Source organism: Pomacea canaliculata, linkage group LG3 (assembly GCF_003073045.1).
Source record: "Pomacea canaliculata isolate SZHN2017 linkage group LG3, ASM307304v1, whole genome shotgun sequence".
Lineage (NCBI taxonomy): Eukaryota > Metazoa > Mollusca > Gastropoda > Architaenioglossa > Ampullariidae > Pomacea > Pomacea canaliculata.
The window spans coordinates 7,712,687-7,732,616 of record NC_037592.1 but is presented as its reverse complement, the minus strand read 5'-3'; the positions used below and the strand labels follow the sequence as shown (position 1 = coordinate 7,732,616).

General features: G+C 43.1%; 1 protein-coding gene across 2 annotated transcripts in view; it reads right to left on the bottom strand.

Moving 5' to 3' along the window:
- Nucleotides 1-2,089: 2,089 nt before the first annotated feature.
- Nucleotides 2,090-19,930, bottom strand: part of LOC112559942 (paired box protein Pax-6-like) — an 80,135-nt gene continuing 62,294 nt past the window's right edge. For both annotated transcript variants that reach the window (XM_025231455.1, XM_025231456.1), the window contains exons 5-11: nucleotides 16,888-17,101; nucleotides 12,282-12,431; nucleotides 12,073-12,155; nucleotides 10,407-10,573; nucleotides 9,869-9,972; nucleotides 9,202-9,318; nucleotides 2,090-8,791 (exon numbers count right to left, since the gene is read on the bottom strand). In XM_025231455.1, the coding sequence (XP_025087240.1) occupies nucleotides 8,682-8,791; nucleotides 9,202-9,318; nucleotides 9,869-9,972; nucleotides 10,407-10,573; nucleotides 12,073-12,155; nucleotides 12,282-12,431; nucleotides 16,888-17,101 (945 nt within the window). In that variant the 3' untranslated portion in view covers nucleotides 2,090-8,681. The remainder of the gene's footprint in view (nucleotides 8,792-9,201; nucleotides 9,319-9,868; nucleotides 9,973-10,406; nucleotides 10,574-12,072; nucleotides 12,156-12,281; nucleotides 12,432-16,887; nucleotides 17,102-19,930) is intronic.

Here is a 19,930-nt window from a genome sequence, read left to right as displayed (position 1 = left end):
CTCTGTTTGGGTGACCGATGATCAACATCTAGGTTAAATTCCTGGTTTTGTCCCGGGTTTGCTTTTAATTTTTGTGCACGTGCAAGGAAATCCCCATCCCCACCAACATCCCCACCACCATCACCACCACCACCGACTCCAGGCTGTTAAAAAGACACCTTCAAATTGTCAATGGTCGTGAGCTGTCAGACAAGACCTGTATTTTTGGGGAGGAGGCGCCGACTACTAACTGTCGTGCAATTTTCTTCTGGTTGAGATGTGAGTGGAACAGAAACTTCAACTCGCTTCGTCTCGCAGTTATGGTGGAGTTATAATGATTTCTGATCTCAAGCGAGCAGTTCCTCCAAAGCCGCTCGCAGGAGGCAGCCAGCGACACGAGGGGGGAGACCTACCTGTCCGCAGCTTTGAGTCGGAGGATCAGAGTCTTCAAAGTGGGCCTCATGGGGAGGCTTTGTGCACAGCCGTGACTATGGCGAGCCGAGCGGAACCGCCACCCCCCTTCTTTTGAGCCCACCGGTGTACAGGCAAAAGGTGCACTCTGAACATCTTTTCTTTCTTTCTTTCTTTCTTTCTTTCTTTCTTTCTTTCTTTCTTTCTTTCTTTCTTTCTTTCTTTCTTTCTTTCTTTCTTTCTTTCTTTCTTTCTTTCTTCGTTCGTTCGTTCGTTCGTTCTTTTGTTCGTTCTTTCTTTCGTTCGTTCGTTCTTTCGTTCTTTGTTCGTTCTTTCTTTCGTTCTTTCTTTCTTTCTACGAAACTAAAAAATTTTTTTTAACTTATTTGCTATTTTATTTCTGATTAAGTATTTTTCTATTACATTATATTTAAATAATAATATACAATTATGTTACAGGTAGTTCACTCGTGAATGTTTCATATATTTTTTTAGGAATCATATGTGTGTGTGTTTCACTAGATGTTTATGTTTTTGTGTGATTTTTTAATCATTTGACATATCTATATTTTGAGTTTACGCCCCTGGCTGAAACAAACTGTGCCACCCTTCAGACTTGTCATCCATATCAATGAAATACTGCAATGTGACATCAATAATAATTGATTTAATAACAGCTCTCTGAGCTGTGTAGCTGTTGAGGGAGCGTATGCAGTGTGTGTGTAGATGGAGAGAGAGATAGGTGGGTAGGTGCATCAATTTTCACAAATGTTGTGTCTGCCTTGAGGCAACATTGAGTTGGGTTCACATGAACAAACGCACGTCCCTTACATTTTGCACTTCCTTGTTACATCATTGATTTTGATGCAGGATCTGTGGTGAGACGACTCCAGCACGGCTGTTGAAAAAATTTCACCTGTAGGGTGTCTGAATTTATCTACTACCCCCCAAAATGAAGGCAACCTTCCTACCTCAACACCGGACAGCCCTCACAACATCATAAACTGACAAGGGCTTTTCTCCGTGACCCACTCTTCCCATTTCGGTCCCTTTTAGGGTCCTTAAAACGCCGGCTTCTGTCGACCTGGACTGTCTTAATGCCCCATCTGTTGTGTATAAATGCTGCTTGTGATCCTTGAAATAATCCTTTACAGCCGATTGATGTCCACAGTCGAGGAGGTTTGCACACTCGAGAAGCCACCTTTTGGCACATTGGGAAATGTTTCAGGAGCGGACATACTTTTGACACTCTCACCTGTAGGAGAGATGACACTGTATCGAAAGCTTGGAGAAGCGGGAGGTGTGTACACCAAACGGATGGTTTACTTCAATGATTGTATGAAGTGTGGGGACTGAACTGACCATTGTGGGTCCTTCCATTCTTTCGTTCACTTATCCTTTCACTGCTTCACTTGCTGGTTGGACTACGTGTGTGCTGCAGATGACTGGGCCTGTAATGCGTGACAAACAAGGGGATTTGGTGGACATATGCTCCCAGCTGAGTCAAGTAATCGTATTTCACTCAGGACATCCAGATGAGACCGAAAGTCGCCTGATCATTTAATTAAGAAGTTTAGGGATAGGTCTGAGCCCTTTCTTGCACGCACGCACGCACGCACGCACGCACGCAAATCATCCCACACTCATCAGGAATCCTCCAGAAGCAATCAAACAACAAGAAGAGGGAGAACACGTGACACCTCTTTACGTGAGATATTTATTTCACTTCAAGATGTAATTTCCAGTCATGTAGCAGAAGTCATTTTACGCAGTCACCGCTACAAGGGCAATAGAAGAAAAAAAATCAGACTCCGGTAATTGTAGATACAGCTTCCAACAAACAAACTACGAACATCATTACAATAAAGGAAAGACATAATTCTTTGCTAGTATGTAACGGATACAGCAATCTCGAGAGTGATTGGAGCTTAAACATTTGTTTTCGTCTGGCCTCCTGTCGGCTGTTGTGTTATCTACCCATCGATGTTTGCTCTGTGATCAGTTCACTATTTTTTTAAACCGTTGTTACAAGTCAGGATTACCAGCTCCTACCTGAAAGTATCCAGCATGCCTTCTAACCAGTGAAGTGAAGGAAGAGAGACAGAGAGAGGAGTAGATGGAGGAAAAAAAGGACGAAGCAACGGAGGTAATAGGAAAAGTTAAATGGAGGAAGGGGAGGTAATAAAACTAAGGGGAGAGAATCGTACTATTCACGACAGATGCTGCAAGTTGTAGGTAGACATGCTTTTTGTCAGGAGTCGATATGCAACGATTTCAAGCAAGGTTATCAAGTGCAGATACACAGTAGGTAAAGCGACCTGTGTCTTATCTCGCGTTCTCACTTTGCTGCCTTTAAAGGTCCTCGTACTAGCTCACATTCTAGAGATATTTCATTTAATCACGAACAATTATCATTTCTTTTTGCCTTATTTTTTGGATAGACATGTAAGAACAATCCAGTGGATGCCGTCTACAAGTCTATTCTTTCAACAAGAGCCTTTCGGAAAGTATTTCATTTACTTCTAAGTTTACTGCATTAAGATTGTTTAAGCTGTTGTCTGTTTTCTGTTTTATTTGTATGCAAATTCTTTATATTTTAAAGATTCTCTAGATATCACCTTCATATTTTCCCATGCTAAAAACTAACTACAGCTTATACATGTCAGACTTCTTCAGCCAACTCTACATCGTACGATTACTTAAGTCAGACCCCACACCGCCACTTTTTGTTTAATGAGAATGTGAAAAGAAAAAAAATTGTAGAAGTCACTTCAGAAATTTGTTTACTTTATGTTCAGTTTTAATGCTGGATGTCTCTTGTATATATACAATATACATACAATACTTCTTTAGCAAGTAAAGTTGCACACAAACGGACACAAACAGCGTCTTGCTTTTCTTCTGCTGTTTGTCCAAACAGCCTGGGGATGGTTGGAAAGAAAAATTTACAATTATTTGAGCATATTGCACTCACAAGAAAGTATGTTTTCAGTAAATAATACTGACATTTCTAGGTGGAGAAATAAATGTGTACACCGTCGAAATAATTGTTGACAACAAAACACATGGTCACGATAGCAAAAGAAGACAGGTTTCTCGCGTATCTTTACATCGCAAATGTTTCAACCATATCCGAGGATTCGCTAAAATATACTCGCTGTAGATAGACGACCACAGTGAATGATACGACGGTTCACAAGACACAGAAGGCAAGTAGTCCATTTCGTTTGTAAATTGATGTGATGAGAACTGTGTTCATGGTATGAAGACGATTGCCACACCGAAGCTGGAGGTTGAGACATGAAGAACTCCAGTTTATGTCTACATACCTATAGTCTCAAAAGCAAGTCAATGAGAATGCTGTAGAAGTAAGTGTAGGGTTTAGATGAAGCTGGTCAAGTCAGCAAAGTTCATTGTTCCAAGCATCAATATTTTCATTCAAGAACAGAGACGTCCTTCCTTCCCTCTTTGGTGAAGAAGGTGGGAACTGAGAGTGTGAGCCGGCTTCTGATGAGACAAATAAGGACACGGCATAGACACAGGTATTACATTCTACAGACAAGTCATTTTGATTGGAAACATCAGTAAAGGGTTGTAGCCACATTTTGTCATCCTGGTTGCTTTTTTCCACACTGACCACTGTGTTTATTCTGGCAATGCATTCATTTAATCGTAAAGACAGGCACACGAATAACATCGATTCATAGTCCACCTGCTCATAGGTGAGGCTGTTCGTGAACGAGATCGGCCATGGACGAAACAGTGAGTGAGAGAAAGAAAGATAGTCAGAGAGGAGAAAGACAATATAATTAGCTGGACTGTAGACTGATGATTGACTTTAAACCATTTCCGTCACAGATATCAAACAGAACTTTGCTCTTTTTTAAATGAGACGATATGAGTGCTACATCATTTTTTTAAAACTTCATTTCAGTCAATCAAACACTCATTAAAAAAAATAATCAAGACTAATCATTATGATACGAATGCGCAAATTATCCGGTCGTCAGAAAACTAAAATTTATTCTCTGTGAGAATAGTTCAGTCTGTTTAGAAGGAACTGATTCACAAACAATCATCGTCTCTTGATGCCTTAACACTCCCAACTCAGCAGTCTAATGCCTCACTTCCAAGAACAAATCCCACAAAACAAGAATCAGTCTTCGATTAGTGAAGCATACACCCACACGATCGTTAAAAGTCATTTGATAATGAAGATCATCGCAACAGAGTTTTCTTAGACAGCAAACATGAGTACATCTCAGTTTCTCGAGCACAACACGGTTCATTTATCGGGAAGGAGGATATTGTCAAACGGGTGGCTGCTCAGTCTTTTGTATTTTTCCATTTCCACGTACGTTCACCCCACCAGTCTCTTTTTTGGAGAGGGTGTTGGGTAGGTTAAGAGTTTTGTTTATACTTTTCGGCGATTTATTTATTATTCCATCAGCACATATTCACAAACACTCAATTAGCTGGCATCTTTTGTCACCAAAAAGTATTTCTGACCATGCTGGTGTAGAGCTAGTTTGTGGCTGACATTTAGGTTGACGAAGAATAGCTCAGAAGTGTTTTTCCACACAGACACTCTTGATACATTTTCTCTCAATAAAGTAGCTGAGACACATTGTTGCTCCATCTTCTTCTCACAGGATCTGATTGAAGCTTTATGCTTTCTACTCTTTGTTTCTAAGAGCAAGCAAGAAGTAGGAGCCTTGTGGTGAACCTGAGACATCCTAATGCTGAGGGACTGAACTGAGAATACTGACACAGAAAGACACTCTTAGCAAGAATAATCTCGTTTAACCTGAACTATATAAGCTAAGCACACACACGAAAATATGAGAGAGACTTTGTTAAGTCCTTACAGCCCATCAAAGTCCAAGTCCAGCCAGTCATCCCCTAAACGAAAAACAATCCCATACGCGAGCTTGAGCACGCGCACATGCTTGTGTGTCTGTCTGTGTGTGTGTTCGTCCTAGCTCAGAATTTTTTCTCCCGGAGAAACTAAAGTGGTCCAAATTAAATTCTGGAGGCCCGAGGAAGGCGTACAAGGGGCATGAGGGAGATCTGCTGTCGGTCTCCAGTCACCTTTAATATCGTGCAACATGCAGTCTCTGCGGGCAGTTGAATGGCGGCTCGCAGCCCCGAGTGTCCGCGAGGCACGTGCGAGGCAGGCTACCGGAAGTCTCCGAGGAAACGCAGCAGCTACAGGACATTGTTCTGTTGGGGGGCCGCACGCTGCTGGGGTCCCTGATGCTAGGGAAGGATTCCTACTTCCACAGAAGCATAGTGGTCCTTCATGCCACACCCACCCTGCGAACTCGTGTAAGTCTCGTGCCACGAGATGTTTTGAGAGAAGCCTGAAGGTATTGTTTAGCCTGTGGGGAGCAACTGCTCGACGTTCTCACGTGGAGGTAGTCCTTACACAGGGTAGCGAGCTTACACACACATAAGAACGGAGAATTTGCTTGCATCCAATTCACGCCTCATGAGTCAGAGATTGAAATTCCCTCCCTTTTCTTTTCCGTCTGAATGAATTTTTAAAAAAAAACCTACACACTTTTTCCAATTTCTTTTTTATTTTTTGGTGGCCTGTCAAAGGTCACTATTTTTTTCTATTCAGTTTATACAAAATATCTTCTCTGAACAGTGCAGATAAAGACACTATTGAAATCAGAGGTTTTTTAAACCAAAAAAATAGTTTGCCATTTGGTAGAAGAATTTTTCAACCAATGAAAAAAGTGATGCTGGGAGAGGAATTTTCTGACAATGAACAAACATGACGCTGGGAGCAGAGCTTTCTGACCAATTGGAAATGAGCAGCATGGTCTACCCCATGTAGACACCATATCGACACAATGTTGACACAATGTTGACAAAATATCGACACCATGTTCACATCATGTTGACATCGCCTTCAGATTCTGTCAGCGGTAAGCAAGCTGCTCTCGTGACCTCTTCATCTTTACTGATTACTGCTGACCTCTGACCTCGTCATAGGTGACAACTGATTTTAAGAGGCGGACAAGTTTAGGTCAGAAATATTCGCACGAATAATTCCTGTTGGACTTAATGGCAAACCCTCCATTCGCTGTCAGTTAACTAAAGGACTTGTGGTTACGAACTTGTTTGTTGGCGTCTGCTTCACGTTCACTACTGTATACTTACAATTTACGGAAAAACAATTCCAGGACAATTTGAAAAAGAAAACGTTTACTTATAACTTGGTTAACTGCTCCTGATTGAAAATTTATTTATTTATACATTGGAAGCAATATATTTGCAGTAATTTGTTTTATTTAACTTGCATTATATTTTACTTTGTTGATTGCAACAAAAAAAAATTACACTTTTTCTGGTCACATTTTACTTTCTGCTTAAATTAATCTCTAGATAATATTTCTTTCAAAGAATTATTTAAACAAGAAAGAAACAGAGAGATCAAGGTCATTTTCAGACTTATGGTTAAGAAACAAATGTTTAAGCTAAAACTCCAAAGTTCATGGGTCAAGTCACGAAAGAATTTAAAAATAAGAAAAAGAACGGGTAAAAGAGATTGTTATCATGGGATGGAGGGTGAGTGCTATTCTGGTGTGTGGTTTGATTAGTGACAATCTTTGGTGGGCACGCAACTCTGCTGCTTTGGGACCAGCGGACCGTCGAGTGGCTCACGTGAAAATGAGCAAATGTTTGCGGTGACGACCTTCATGACTTCCAGGCTCACGCACGCGCCGTGCACGTGTAGTCCCAGCTCGCCCAATCCCCCGTCTGATCCCATGAAACTGCTTTACACCATTCTCTTGCCCAGCTTTGAGATTGCTGTCTGCATGTGTGTGCATCTGTGTGTGTGAACACGTACCCATCTTTGTCTGAAAGTACAGCCGGGTGGATGATTTTTAAGGGTGAATGAACTCTGGTTTTTACGTTCATGTGTGCTGAACCAGCACGGCTCACGAACAGGTTTTTTTTCCCTCATCGAAGCTACATTCATAAAAAGAGGCCGGCAGGACATCAACCCTCTCCCTTGTCCTCCACAAATAATGCTGACGTCATTCACGAGGTGTTGAGTAATACGATTCTCCACCGATTTTCCACCCCACCCGTTCCATACCTGGCGATACTTTTAATTGCTACAACCGACTCCCTGAGTTAAGTATATACCTTTGTGGTTCGCCCCTTAATATCACTGAACTTTCACGTCTGCCTGAGTTTGACCTTTGCTACAATCACACAGCCACCCATAGAGGCAATTAAAAAATCCCAAGAGGTCATCTATTTCGACAGATATTGGTAAGGAGAAGCAGAAGATGATACATAAAAAGATATGTTAGTACATATAGCCTAGAGTCTATTTCTCTTCATTCCTCCCTCTTCCCCCGACTGAAGAGATGAACTTTCCACCACGACAAAGTGTTTGTTTGTGCTCGGCCATAACATGCATGTCTGTCTTCACGCTTCACGTTTCACACTTTCAACTCCTCTCTCTCGTCTGCAGTCAAGGGAGTTCACTACTTGCTCCATGGAGACTGAATATGAACACTACATAGGCCCTTGGCTCAGACCTTGAACGCTTTGCTTTTTCTCGAGGTGCAAAGGTCAAAGTCAGATCGTGTAACCTTGGACAGAAATCCAAGAAAACAATGAAAAGATATTTTTGTTGACGAACCCTGGCGAACAATAAATACTTGTTCACGTGCAGTTCGTGTTGTCCTCGTCCCAGTTTGGTGACATCGACCCAGTTGGCGTTGACCTCGACGAGAAAGTTTGATAGCAAATGTGAGGTCGCCTGGTCCTCAGAATCCCTCGCCAGCTCCCTGTCCTCGCCAGCAGTCACTAGAAGTGATCCAAGCAGGGGATCAGGATCCTTGAGCTTCCGTTCAGAAGTTCTGGAAGTTTCTTTGCCGGCCTTTTGAAGTCTTCGCAAAGTTTTGCACCGGACACAGCCTCAAGCCATGTTGCTTGTCCTCCGGACCAGACAAGACGCAGAACCAACGCACGACACAGTCAGTGCTGCAGAAGGTAACGCGACAGCTGCTGCTGCTGCAGCTGGCATGAGAGTTAAGGCTGCAGCTGCTGACGTGACCGGACTGAGCCGCAATCGTGACAGTTGCTGCTGCAGGTGATGCCGCGGCAGTCACTGCTGCAGTTTAATAACGAAAGAAGTAGCTGTGGTTGCTTCTGATGGCGCTGGCGACGTTCGTCGTGGGTGTCGTTGTGGCTGACGCTGGTGGAGGAGGTGGAGCGCCAGGGCTGGGTGGGACTGCGCACGCGCGCCAGGGAGTGTATTGTCATTGGATGCGCGGCCAGTACTGTGACGCCATCGTGCCCATGTGGGTGCCCATGTCCTGCGGCGCCCCGGGTACTTGGATAGGCACAGACAGACCCGGGGAGATCAGACCTGCACACACACACACGCAAACACACACACATATCATTATATTCATGTCCATCACCGCGACCACTTCTAGCCAACGACAAGTGTACATGCCAAAATACTTAAGTTCTGAGTTCAAAGCTACAAGCACTGTAGTTGTGGTGTAACCATGCGCAATACAAAGTTTAATGCATTTAATTTATAGTTAAATACACATTTTATTTCAGAAAGCATTAAAATGCAATTTAAATTTAACATTATTACATTATGTTGACAGAATTTAATCAACGCTTGCCAGGTTTGCCAGGAGTACCCGCACAAAACGAAACCGGAAGTGGTTGAGCCGTGCTGGACTGCGTGAATTGAATCAGCAGTCCATTAGCAATATGTCTGTGGACGAATGCGACAGGAAGGGAACAAACGCGCATGCTCACCTGTAGACGCTCCGTTTGGTGGGCCATGGTTCATGCCCTGCATGCCACTTCCGGCGTTGCACGCTGGTCGTGAATAGTTGCTAAGTGACAAGGGATCATAACTCCTTGGTGTGTATTCTGCACAGACATGAAAAAAACAGGGACTGGTCACGTGACGAGGAGAAACTGCGGGGATGGTTACGTACCTGATCTCAAAACTAAGATTAAAATCTGAGACGCATGTAGTAGAAAGCTTCTGTTTGGCATTATGCCTTTTAAAAGAAAGACAGAATGAATTAACGAATGAATAAATGAAACGAAAATTTGAATGAAAGAAAGAACGAAAGATCGAATGAACGAGTAGATAAAAATAACTGAAAGAAAGAATATGCACATGAAAAAGGTCATTAAGGATGGTCCTTTGGGTAGATTTTCATTCGTTCAGCTGTGTGACATGATTATTGAAATTCATATTGAACGCGATTTGCATTTAGACTGGAAATTCACCGTATTGATAATTTTTTACAAATACTGTACACATTGGCCAACACCTGTGACACGTGACATGAAGGCAGACTTGTTTAAGGCACCGGTCAAACAACAGCTGGATGATGATGAGGAGGAGGAAGAAGAGGAGGAAGGAGTAAGAGGAGGAGGAAGATCGTTCGTTGTGAATGTCAATAAATACCTGGCAACATGCAGGAATAGGATGAGGAGGACGACTGCAGACAGGCGGAGTTGGCGCCGATGTTGTTGGAGAGGGAGTAGCTGCTAGGCATCGGGGGCATCGAGCTGCAACAGAGCGTGGACGGCAGTGTGTGTTAGCGAACCTTCCGGTCGACAGATCAAAGGGTGGAGGCAAACATGCATGTCCTACCACTGCTGCCATTGCTACCCCCATGCCTTTTTCATCTCTACCCCCGACATCTTGCTTCTTGTTTTCTCTGTCAACATTTACGACCAGAACGAGGCCTATTATGTGTGTGTGAGTGTGTGCACGTGCGTGTGGGGTTATGTTTGTGTGTAAGTGTGAACTCGCGCGTGGAAGTGTGTGCGCGTGCGTGGGTGTGATTTTATACACGTGATAAAATCACTTCCAAAAGAAGTGCCGTCCGACAGAAACGCAGGCGAAGAAAGATTGAGTAGATGGTAAAAAAAAAAAACCTGAAAGCTAATCTACCTGCAATTATCCGGCATACAGTACAACAGGTAAGAAGCAAAGTTACCTGTAATTATCAGGCATGGAGGCGATGGGCTGGTGGATGGAAGGGTACATGCCATTGGTGAACGAGTGGTTGATGGGAAGGCGCGTGCTGCCGTTGCAGACGTCACGCCTCTGGTTACGCAGTTTCTCTTCTCTCCGCCATTTTGCCCGCCGATTGGAGAACCAAACCTGAACAGAAACCTTCAGTTTGTGTGTGCAGCCAAACACTGAAAGTAGTACTGAATATCATCAGCACGATTTAATATTCCATAGTTTGTTGTTGTGTTGTTGTCTTGTTGTCTACATAGATGTTCACATCTGGATACCTACACATCCACTAGTTCTCGCTTGTCCCTCTTTTGACCTCCCAATCCAGCGGGTTCATGGTCTACATTTCTGGAAAAGCTAACCTGCCTTCTGTAGATAGGAATTTACAACTACACATCCAACTGTCAACACAATATTACAGAAAACAAGGGGAAAGAACAGATGTGTAATTATTGCCATATCTCGATTACCGTTCCTCTGGAACTCGCTCCCACCCCAAAAAATAAAATAAAATAAACAAACAAACAAAAAACAACAACAACAACAACAACAACAACAACAACAAACAAAACAAAACGAAAACAAAAAAACAAACCAAAAAAAAAAAAACCAAAAACAAATTGCTGGTCCTGTTCCCTGAATCAGTCGTCCATTAGAAATGTTTAGAAACATCTGTTTACAACCACTATCAATTTCGTTGTTATTGTTTATCTATGTGCGTCATAGACCGTGACGTGCATATAAAACCATTCTTACTTACTCCTGTAGCAACAATGGGAGCATGTTCTAATCAATATAATTTTAACAATTCGTGAATAGTTGTGAGCTCATTCGTGTTGAGTGTCGGCTTCGTATTTTCATTTACCTGTGCGTCCAGGTAGTAAGTAGATCGAGCAATGAAGAATTCAGCTTCGAGGAATTTAGAGGAGTTCAGAGTTTATATTTTCGCTCTTTCGAATCGCATGATTTTTACTTTCTCGTTATCTGATGTTTTCACCTGTCTGTCTTCCACTTTCTCCACCTGAAAACCACCTTTCCTTCACCCCAGTATTTAACTTTTTTTCCCGAGCCAGGCTTGCCTACATTATGCAACCCGTGCTCATTGTACTCTGTGTGTGTGTTTGTGTGTTTGTGCGTGCGTGTGTGTGTGTGTGTGTGTGTGTGTGTGTGTGTGTGTGTGTGTGTGTGTGTGTGTGTGTTTTGGATGCAACCAAAGTGCGGTCGTCTGTACATCTGACCCCGCAGAACTGCAACTGTCTGCTTCGCCCATTGTATATTACACTAATTTCTCTTAGCGTGACGTTAGTGTCCATATTATTATGATTAAGGAACACATTTATTTCCCATACCTGCCCACCTGGAGATTTACTCCCAGCGTTTACTTGACAGTCTTTAAAGGGGACTTAACCACTGTCCTAATTTATGTTTTGAAATAACATTCAGTTTCTGTGGCTCGTTCATCAAGCCTCCCTTGTCTCCTCCACTTTATTTTTTGAAATTGTCTGCTTTTGTGTGTCTTTTTTGCTCGGGATTTGAGGAATTTTCCTTGATGAACTGAACCCACTTTATGAAAATAATTTTGCGCTCGGTTTAGCATTTGAAGTTGATCAGAGCAAGATTGCATGAAGAGTTGAAGTTACCTGTATTCGTGCTTCAGGTAGGTCGATCTTTTGCGCCAGCCGCTCCCGTGCGAAGACATCAGGATAGTGAGTTCTTTCAAACTCTGGAAAGCAAACAAAACAGTCAAATACTTGATGAACACATGGCAATCATGATTGACAACACTACATGTTTATAAGATTGTCAAGATGGACATCTACCCCTTGACAACACTAAGACTCAGACTCACCTTTCTCCAGGGACTCGATTTGCCCAGCCGTGAAGGACGTTCTGTTTCTTTGAAGTTTCCTCTTCAGTCGCATGCGCATCTGTTCGTCCGTTTCCCCGTTCATGCCGTCAGATTGTCCGCTAGGGGAGCTAGTGTTGCTGCTGCTTCCAGCTGTTGAAAAAAAGAGGGCGCCAGGTTACAAAACTACAGCCTCTCGATCCTATAGAAAGAGATGCTCTTCTAGTTTTCATGTGGGAGGGTGTTTGATAGTTTGTACTGTAATGATATTGTAATCAACAACAACAACAACAACAAAAATTAATGAAGATCGAGAGAGAGAGAGAGAGAGAGAGAGAGAGAGAGAGAGAGAGAGAGACGCGACAGGTAATATTGAAATTTTGATTATCTTTCGAACCGATCATCATTCTTTAGAATGCACTGAAATGAAAAGTGTTTGGAGATCATTGCCTCTTGAAGTCTTCACTAGCTTGTATTATTTAGCAACTGTCCCGGATGGAATGCAGAGTTCAGCAAAACAGCGCATTTTGCTTTTTTTTTTTTTTTAAAGCACAAGGGAAGAAACTTGTCTGACTCGAAAGTTCTAGTCGTCCATTAAAGTAAAGCAGTGAAAAATTTATTTTTCTTTGAAACATGTGTCCGGCGTGTCAAGACTTACAGCTTGAAAAACTTTGATATAGTGTTACGTGTGTGTACCTGGACCAACCCCATGGCGGCTATAGAAAGAGGCGGTCGCTCGGAGTCGACTTGCTCTGATACCATTATATCTTACGATTCCGAAATGCCTTTCTTGGACACGCATGACAAATATTGTTGTCAGTTCAGACTCTAAGGTGTTTCGTTGTACTCGGTGTACCCGTGTTGTCCGGTACACCCATAGTTCGAACATTCTCCCTCCGAGCCTCAGCACGCAATGGCACCGCATGGTTGATGAGTCAAAAGACACAACAAACGGTCGACTGTCATGCGATCCTCGCTACTCGCAAACAAGTCTCCAAGCGCGCGAGACACGCATATCTCGCCTTCCTTCTGGGCTATTAATCCGTCTGTCCATCCAGAGAAAACAACTCCATCGGCGTGTGGATCCTGTAGGTTTTGGATCGCCGTCCCTCGCTCCGTGCGAGTGTCGCCAACGACGCAGGTTCGTCAAGCGTGGGGTCAGCTCTCGTTTAAACTCAGGTTCTCGGATCCCCCGCGTGATTAAACAAAACTAAATTAGTCATTTGCTGTGTTAAGAGCGAGATGTGGGCGCAAATCGACTTCAAGGAGGGTGATGGAAGGAATACTCAAGCCGCAAGATTAAACAAACGAAGAAATAAGAAGGTACATCAGAAGGGTTGTAACCCGATGGTGGCGGTGCGGAACAAATTGGTTCCAAACAGAGATCAAAGTTCGCAACAGCGTGCTTTAAGAGATTAATTTCATTCCTCTGGTGAATGGTCTTCATAAACATCAGAAAAGTGTTTAAGCTATTTTTCTCTCATCTCTCACCCTTCCTTCTACCATTTTAGTGTCCTGTTGCTTCTGAGAAATGCATCAGTACTTCAGAACACACTTCGCTCCGTGACTGCCATAAAGAAACCACAAAAAATTTATTGTAATCTATGTAGAAAAATAAAACATATCAATAGCTAAAAAATAAGTACAGATTTATTTCGAAAAAAAAAAAATTGCAGAAAATAGGAATGTCAAAGATTTGCCGCGGCATTTGTCCTGACGCTTGACGGAAGACATAGTCCTTTCTCTAAAAGTAGCTTTCTTTAGACTGTACGCCTTCCTCTTTGTGCAAGACAGGAGAGGGGGCAGGGATAATGGCTAACGGGACAAGGGATAACGGGCAGAAGAGGAAGGGGAGAGTAGCGAGAGGTAGCAAGCGGAGATAACTCACTATAACGCCGGTGACGACGAGAGGGACCTAGGGAGTCGTCCGCCTCAGAAAAAAAGAGCGGCTAAGGCGGACGGTTTAATCGTTTCTTTTGCTGGCCTATTTATATGGGGAGCGGATTACGGGTGCGGGCTGAAAGCTGCGGCAGACATGCCGACGACAAGGGACAATGGACGTGAGAGAGAGAGAAGGTAGGATGGGTGGGTGAATGAGAGGAAGGGAGGAAGGGAGGGATATGCGCGCAGGCCGCAATAAGTTCGCAGCCGCGGCAATGGTGGGTAAGCCAGGCTTTGAAAGTGCGGTGGCCGTTGTCGCACTCTTTATGTGGAGATTTCTTAATAGAGTCAAAAAGGGGGTGGAGAGAGACATTGAGAGAGAAAGAAGAGGAAAGGGGTGGAGGAAAATACAGAAAGGAAAGAGAGAGAAAGAATGAAACAGAGAAAAAAAAAAAAAACCCGCGGCGGAAATTTGTGCGTCGTCGGTGCTGGACTAGGAGGAGAGCTTTGGCGCCGTCAGGGTCAAAGGTCGCGTCAAATCAATGTTACATGCCTTTTGATTCATTTTTCATTGACACCCCTCTCCTCTGACGTACTTTTTTTCTTTTTTTTTTTTTTTGTTGGCGGGACCTCCTTTCGCCTCCTATTCTGCTAAACTTTTTCGCTGGTGTGTCGGTTGTTCCAAGCCCTCCCCTCTCCACCCGCCGACTTACCCGCCCACCCCCGCCGCCGGTTGCTTTATTTGCCGATTTCTATAAGGTCTTCAATCGAAAAAAGTACATCCCCCTTCCCCCAAAAGCTGTCGGCGGCTACGCTTGGTCGACAAATCCTTTGCTTGTTGCTTGCATTGACCGCAATACTCGTCTGCGCGAAGCTTGACTTCCGGTACAACCGAAGCCTCGTTCTCGCCTTCTGGCCCTATGGCGGAAGTGACAAAATGAAAAGATTTGGGGAAGGGTAGGGGTGGGTTGGAAAGAGGAGGGTTGGATGGGTCGTGGGTGAGGGGTGGGGTGTGTGTGTGAGACCTTTCTGCCGCCTGGCACCTGCCTGGCCGCACGCCGCTAAATTAACTAGCTTTTCTTGATACTAATGATTCTTATTGTCCGAACGATTAACAGCGGAAAAGCCAGCGCGGAACTGAAGGGGGGCCGAGACAGGAAATGGAAGCCAACCTTCTTTTGTGGCTTCAGTCCGCAGAGATGACCTGACACGACCATTCTTTTATCACACTGGAGAATTTAGTCAGCATGTTTCAAAACTGGGGCTTTTTTTGTAGGGTAACGAACGGGAACAAACCATGCAATCAAGTCCACACCTAAACACGGCCGATGATTTCTGCTCTCGGCACAATTGAAATCGTCAACATTTCATTAACGAAACAGACCCCAGCGCACTCGAGCATTATTCATAATGGCCTTTTGATGACGGATAAGCCGGCGCGTGTGTTCGGTACGATTACGGCTTTTCTACGTCGGGGCGAAACACGAGAAGCACGTGCAGACCGTAGCTGAAGTAAGTAGTTCACGTCGCTGACCGCTTTCATACTGGCTTATCACCCTTGTTGTCACCGAGACATTTCCATACAATTTCCAGTTGTCTGCGTTTTTGAAGGAGGCGGATGGTTGTCCCAAGTTCTCAGGAAATAAAAGCAGTGGTTGTCCCTTTATCTGCTGTTACGTGGCACGTAAAGGGCACTGGTTGCAAAACCTGATCTAAGGTGTGAGGTCTATGATGCGAAAATAAGGAATCGTGAATGAAAACCCAACTCCTTGTAAAGTTAATACGAAAATATGTCATTCGAAAGGGAAAAATGTTTTTGTAAGTCAGCGCCTGGCTCAGAAGAGTTCTTTCTGCTGCTTGACCACGCATGCGTAGTAAGTAGCCTGACCACGTGGTTTGGCTTTGGTGTTCCGAAACAATAAAAAAAATTATTTCGTGTTGAATGAGAGCTAATAGCACGCACAACCTATTTGCTTCAAGCATGATGATGGCAGCTGCTGTGGCCACACGCTTGTCCATGCCGATTTTAAGAAAAGTTCATCCTTAGCTAGGTCACACTTTGTTAAGACTGCATTGCTTTATACGACTCACAGTTTCTCTAGTCATTTACTTGAAATATTTTTATTTCAAAAGCTACTCGTACCCTTAAAAAATATGCGCTCATACTAACAGATATTTATACTTCTTACTTATACTTTTTATTGCTCATACTTCTTATTAAACTTCTTGATATTTCTTATACTTGTCAATGATTCTTCCGCTTCTTAGTTTAAATCGTTGTTTCCTTCAAGTGCTCTTACTTCTTCAGTGAATTGACGAAAGAATCAGAAATACGTAAATTTAGACAAATGTTGCCTTGGCAATGCCGATGTTACAGGCGACTTTTTCAACCGTCTTTACCATTTCTATACTTCTGGAATCTCACACGTCTGCGATCTCCAGTACAACTGTTGAGCTTTCAGTGAGCTCTAAAGCATGAAGACACGAGATTAGAATGTTATTTTTTATATATCGTCTGCTTGTTCGCAAATATTATTTTAATTATTATTTTGATATATTTTACAATAAAAACGAAGTATAAGTAAACACTCTTCATGATGCATCTCATAACACAAAAAACATGCTGAAAACACGGTGGAAGAGGGAGGTTAGCAGTCCATCCGTCAATTTGCCCAATCATTCCTTCCATCCATCCATCATGCGCAAACGACCAAGCAAGCAAACTTACGCTTCTTGTCGAGGCCCAGCGAGGGTGGCTGAGCAGGCGGGTAGGCGGAGGGGTGTGCCAGGCCGGGCATGGACACGGAGGGAGTGTACCAGGGGTTGTGACGTGGCCACCCTTGTCCGTTGAGCAGTCCCAGCTTGTCGTACATCGAGCTCTGGCCCATCACCTTCTGGTTCTCGGCCGCCAGGTTTCTCAGGACACGATTGATTGATGACACCTGGTCAACAGAGTAAAGAAAACATGAGGCGGGATAATTACGATGAAGTTGTGACAGTGTTTGAAGGGAGAACAAGATCATTACAGAAATGTGCGTGTATGTGGCGGGGAGAGGGTTCAATTAAAAAAGAGGAAGATAAACGAAAGAATCGAACACCTCCACCCACGCGCATGTCTTAATTGGAGGTCAAAATATAGAACCCGCAAAACTTAGTTTTGTTTCATGTGCGCTTGTACTTTGGTTTCCCCCGACATAAAAGTACCCGCAGGCCATGCGATTTATGGACATTTTATTTTGGGGCAAAGAGATTGAAGCTGAGGCCACCCAGCCCCACAGAGTAATAACACCTGGGAGGAGAGTCACATCAACCTCTAGCAAAGCCAGAATGTCCTGTCTTAAAACAACAAGGATGATGATGGGGGGTAAACAATCGCACGTGAGAGGATAAGCGAAGAAAGACAGAAAGAAGGTGGGGAAGTGTGTGTGGGTGCGTGACGGGTGGACGCGGTAGTGAACAGTGGTGAATATAAAATTCCGAGCAGCTCTGCAACCTGCGGGTGAACTTGCATTTGTTTATTAAACATATTTTAGCGTTTAATCTACATTTTATGCAGTGCTTTTCTTTCTTCTTCTTTTCTTCAGCACTTTTTCTGACCTTGGCGTGTCATCACGTGACTGAGCTCGGCGCATGCTGACGGTTTTACTTCCGTTGGGTGCTCGTGTCAGGCAATTTACGGTGTGTGTCGGGTTACGGGGTGGTCACGTTGTGACCAGCGGGAACTGATGTGATAAATGTCACATGACGTGAAGACGCCGATCCACTAGCAACAATTGTAGACGAGGGTGAGGTGAAGGTAGAAAGGGGGACACGGCAGACAAAAAGCATTTAGAAAAGAGAATGGCAGGAATGACATAATGCAGCGTATTGTTTCTTTATCTACGCCTGTCACTCTCTTCGTCCATTTTTTTTTATCCCTAGGTTTGTTTTTTGTTTTTCTTTTGTTTTTGCTTTCATTTCTTCTTCCTTCTTGGTGATTAGTCTCCCTTAAAAGAAATGGAAAGATGACATGTGTGGAGGTAAGAAGAGAAAAGGAGCGACGAAGGAGGACAAACAACGCAGGGAAGTGACATACTTCTCACATAACATTCTGATTTAATATGACATTAATAGCAGCTCTAGGGGTTAAGTCGAGAGAAAAACAACATTGTTTTTGTCCTTCCAGGGCCCGCCGGCTACTTGATTTCCTCCTTTCCAATAACTTTTTCGCTAGAACATGGGTCAGTGTTTGGTTTGGTTTGGTTTGGGTCATGATCGTTATTCGTTTCCTTAGGGTTGATTGATACAATATCACGTGCTTAAACACCAATATGAGTGCAAAAAAAGAGGAGAGAGAATAACAAGAAAAAAATGGGATATGGAGAAAGTGAGTGAAAGAGAAAGTGGAATGTAAAACAGGATTGATTGCTTGTTCGATCAGTCGATCAATCGAAGGGCCCAAAAGAAAGGGCTTCAACATATCAATAATAAAAACATATCATTAAGTGCTATTTAATAAAGTAAAGGTAATAAAACTAACTGCTTACACATTTAACCAACAAACAATAAGGGTGAGAGAATCTGATTCTCTCTTTCTATCTGTGTGAGTGTGTGCCATGGGTGGTGGGGTGGTGGGGAGGTAGAGACAATTAGAAGACAATGAGGGAAGCGTTTCTGAAGTCAGATGTCATGTTGCGACTCATTAATCTCTTGTTTAAACTGTCTGCATTTACTTAATAGTGGTAATGGTGACGACGACGACAACAACAACAACAACAACAACAATAACAATCACAATAATCACAATAATCACAATGCATGTAAGTATACCATTCGACCACAGCAATAAAAGCGGATAGTCGAGAGGAAGAGAGAGACAGAGAGATAGAGACAGAGAGACAGAGAGATAGAGAGATATACATGGATTATAAGAGTTACAAACATTTCCTAACCCTAACCCTAACCCTCTATAACACGCTATATTCTCAAATTAATGCTATACATTTTGTTCACATATCTTTCCGTTCACAAGTCTGATACTTTTCTAGATTGGCATCCAGCATCTGGAATTTAGACCGCTCTAAAAATTAAATACCTCAGTTTTTAAAAAATTCACTTTCTGGTTTGAGTGTGTCGGTATGTCTGCCACTGGAGGTGGGCTGCGTGTTCATGCAAAGTGGAACAACACCAGCAGCTCCAGTCCTATAAATGCCATGACATTTTAATTATAGAATAAAAATCCAGGAAAAAAAACTAAACATGAGCAAAAGCGATTCGTCTTTTTCTGCCACGAGAACAAATGTCTTGTAATTGCATTGCTGCGACAGGGCGGTAGCTCACGTTTGATATATGTTCTTCTGTGAGCTCATTTTTTGTTGTTGGCATTTTTCCACCTGTAACATGTCAGCTGGGACATTTTCATTGCTGCTGTATACCTGGCCAAGCTGTCATCACATTTTTTTTTCAAATGCATTTTTTTTCACAGTTTGTTTTCATCCCGCTCGCCTGGAACCAGCTGTTTCCGTTACAACTAATAAAAGCTCATTACGTATTCATACATTACACATACATACATCAATTATTTGCAGTTCTTTTTAGTATGAAATTTTTTTAAAGAACGAACGAACAATAAAAAAGTGCATCAGTCATATGATGATCATTAAACTGCTGGATGATGGGATGCAACCCTCTGTCGGACAAACATGCTGGTAATTACCAACAAAGCACTCTCTGTTAGATGATGTCATTAAAAGACAAGAAATGGCGAAAGGACGGCGAATAGAGAGACTGGA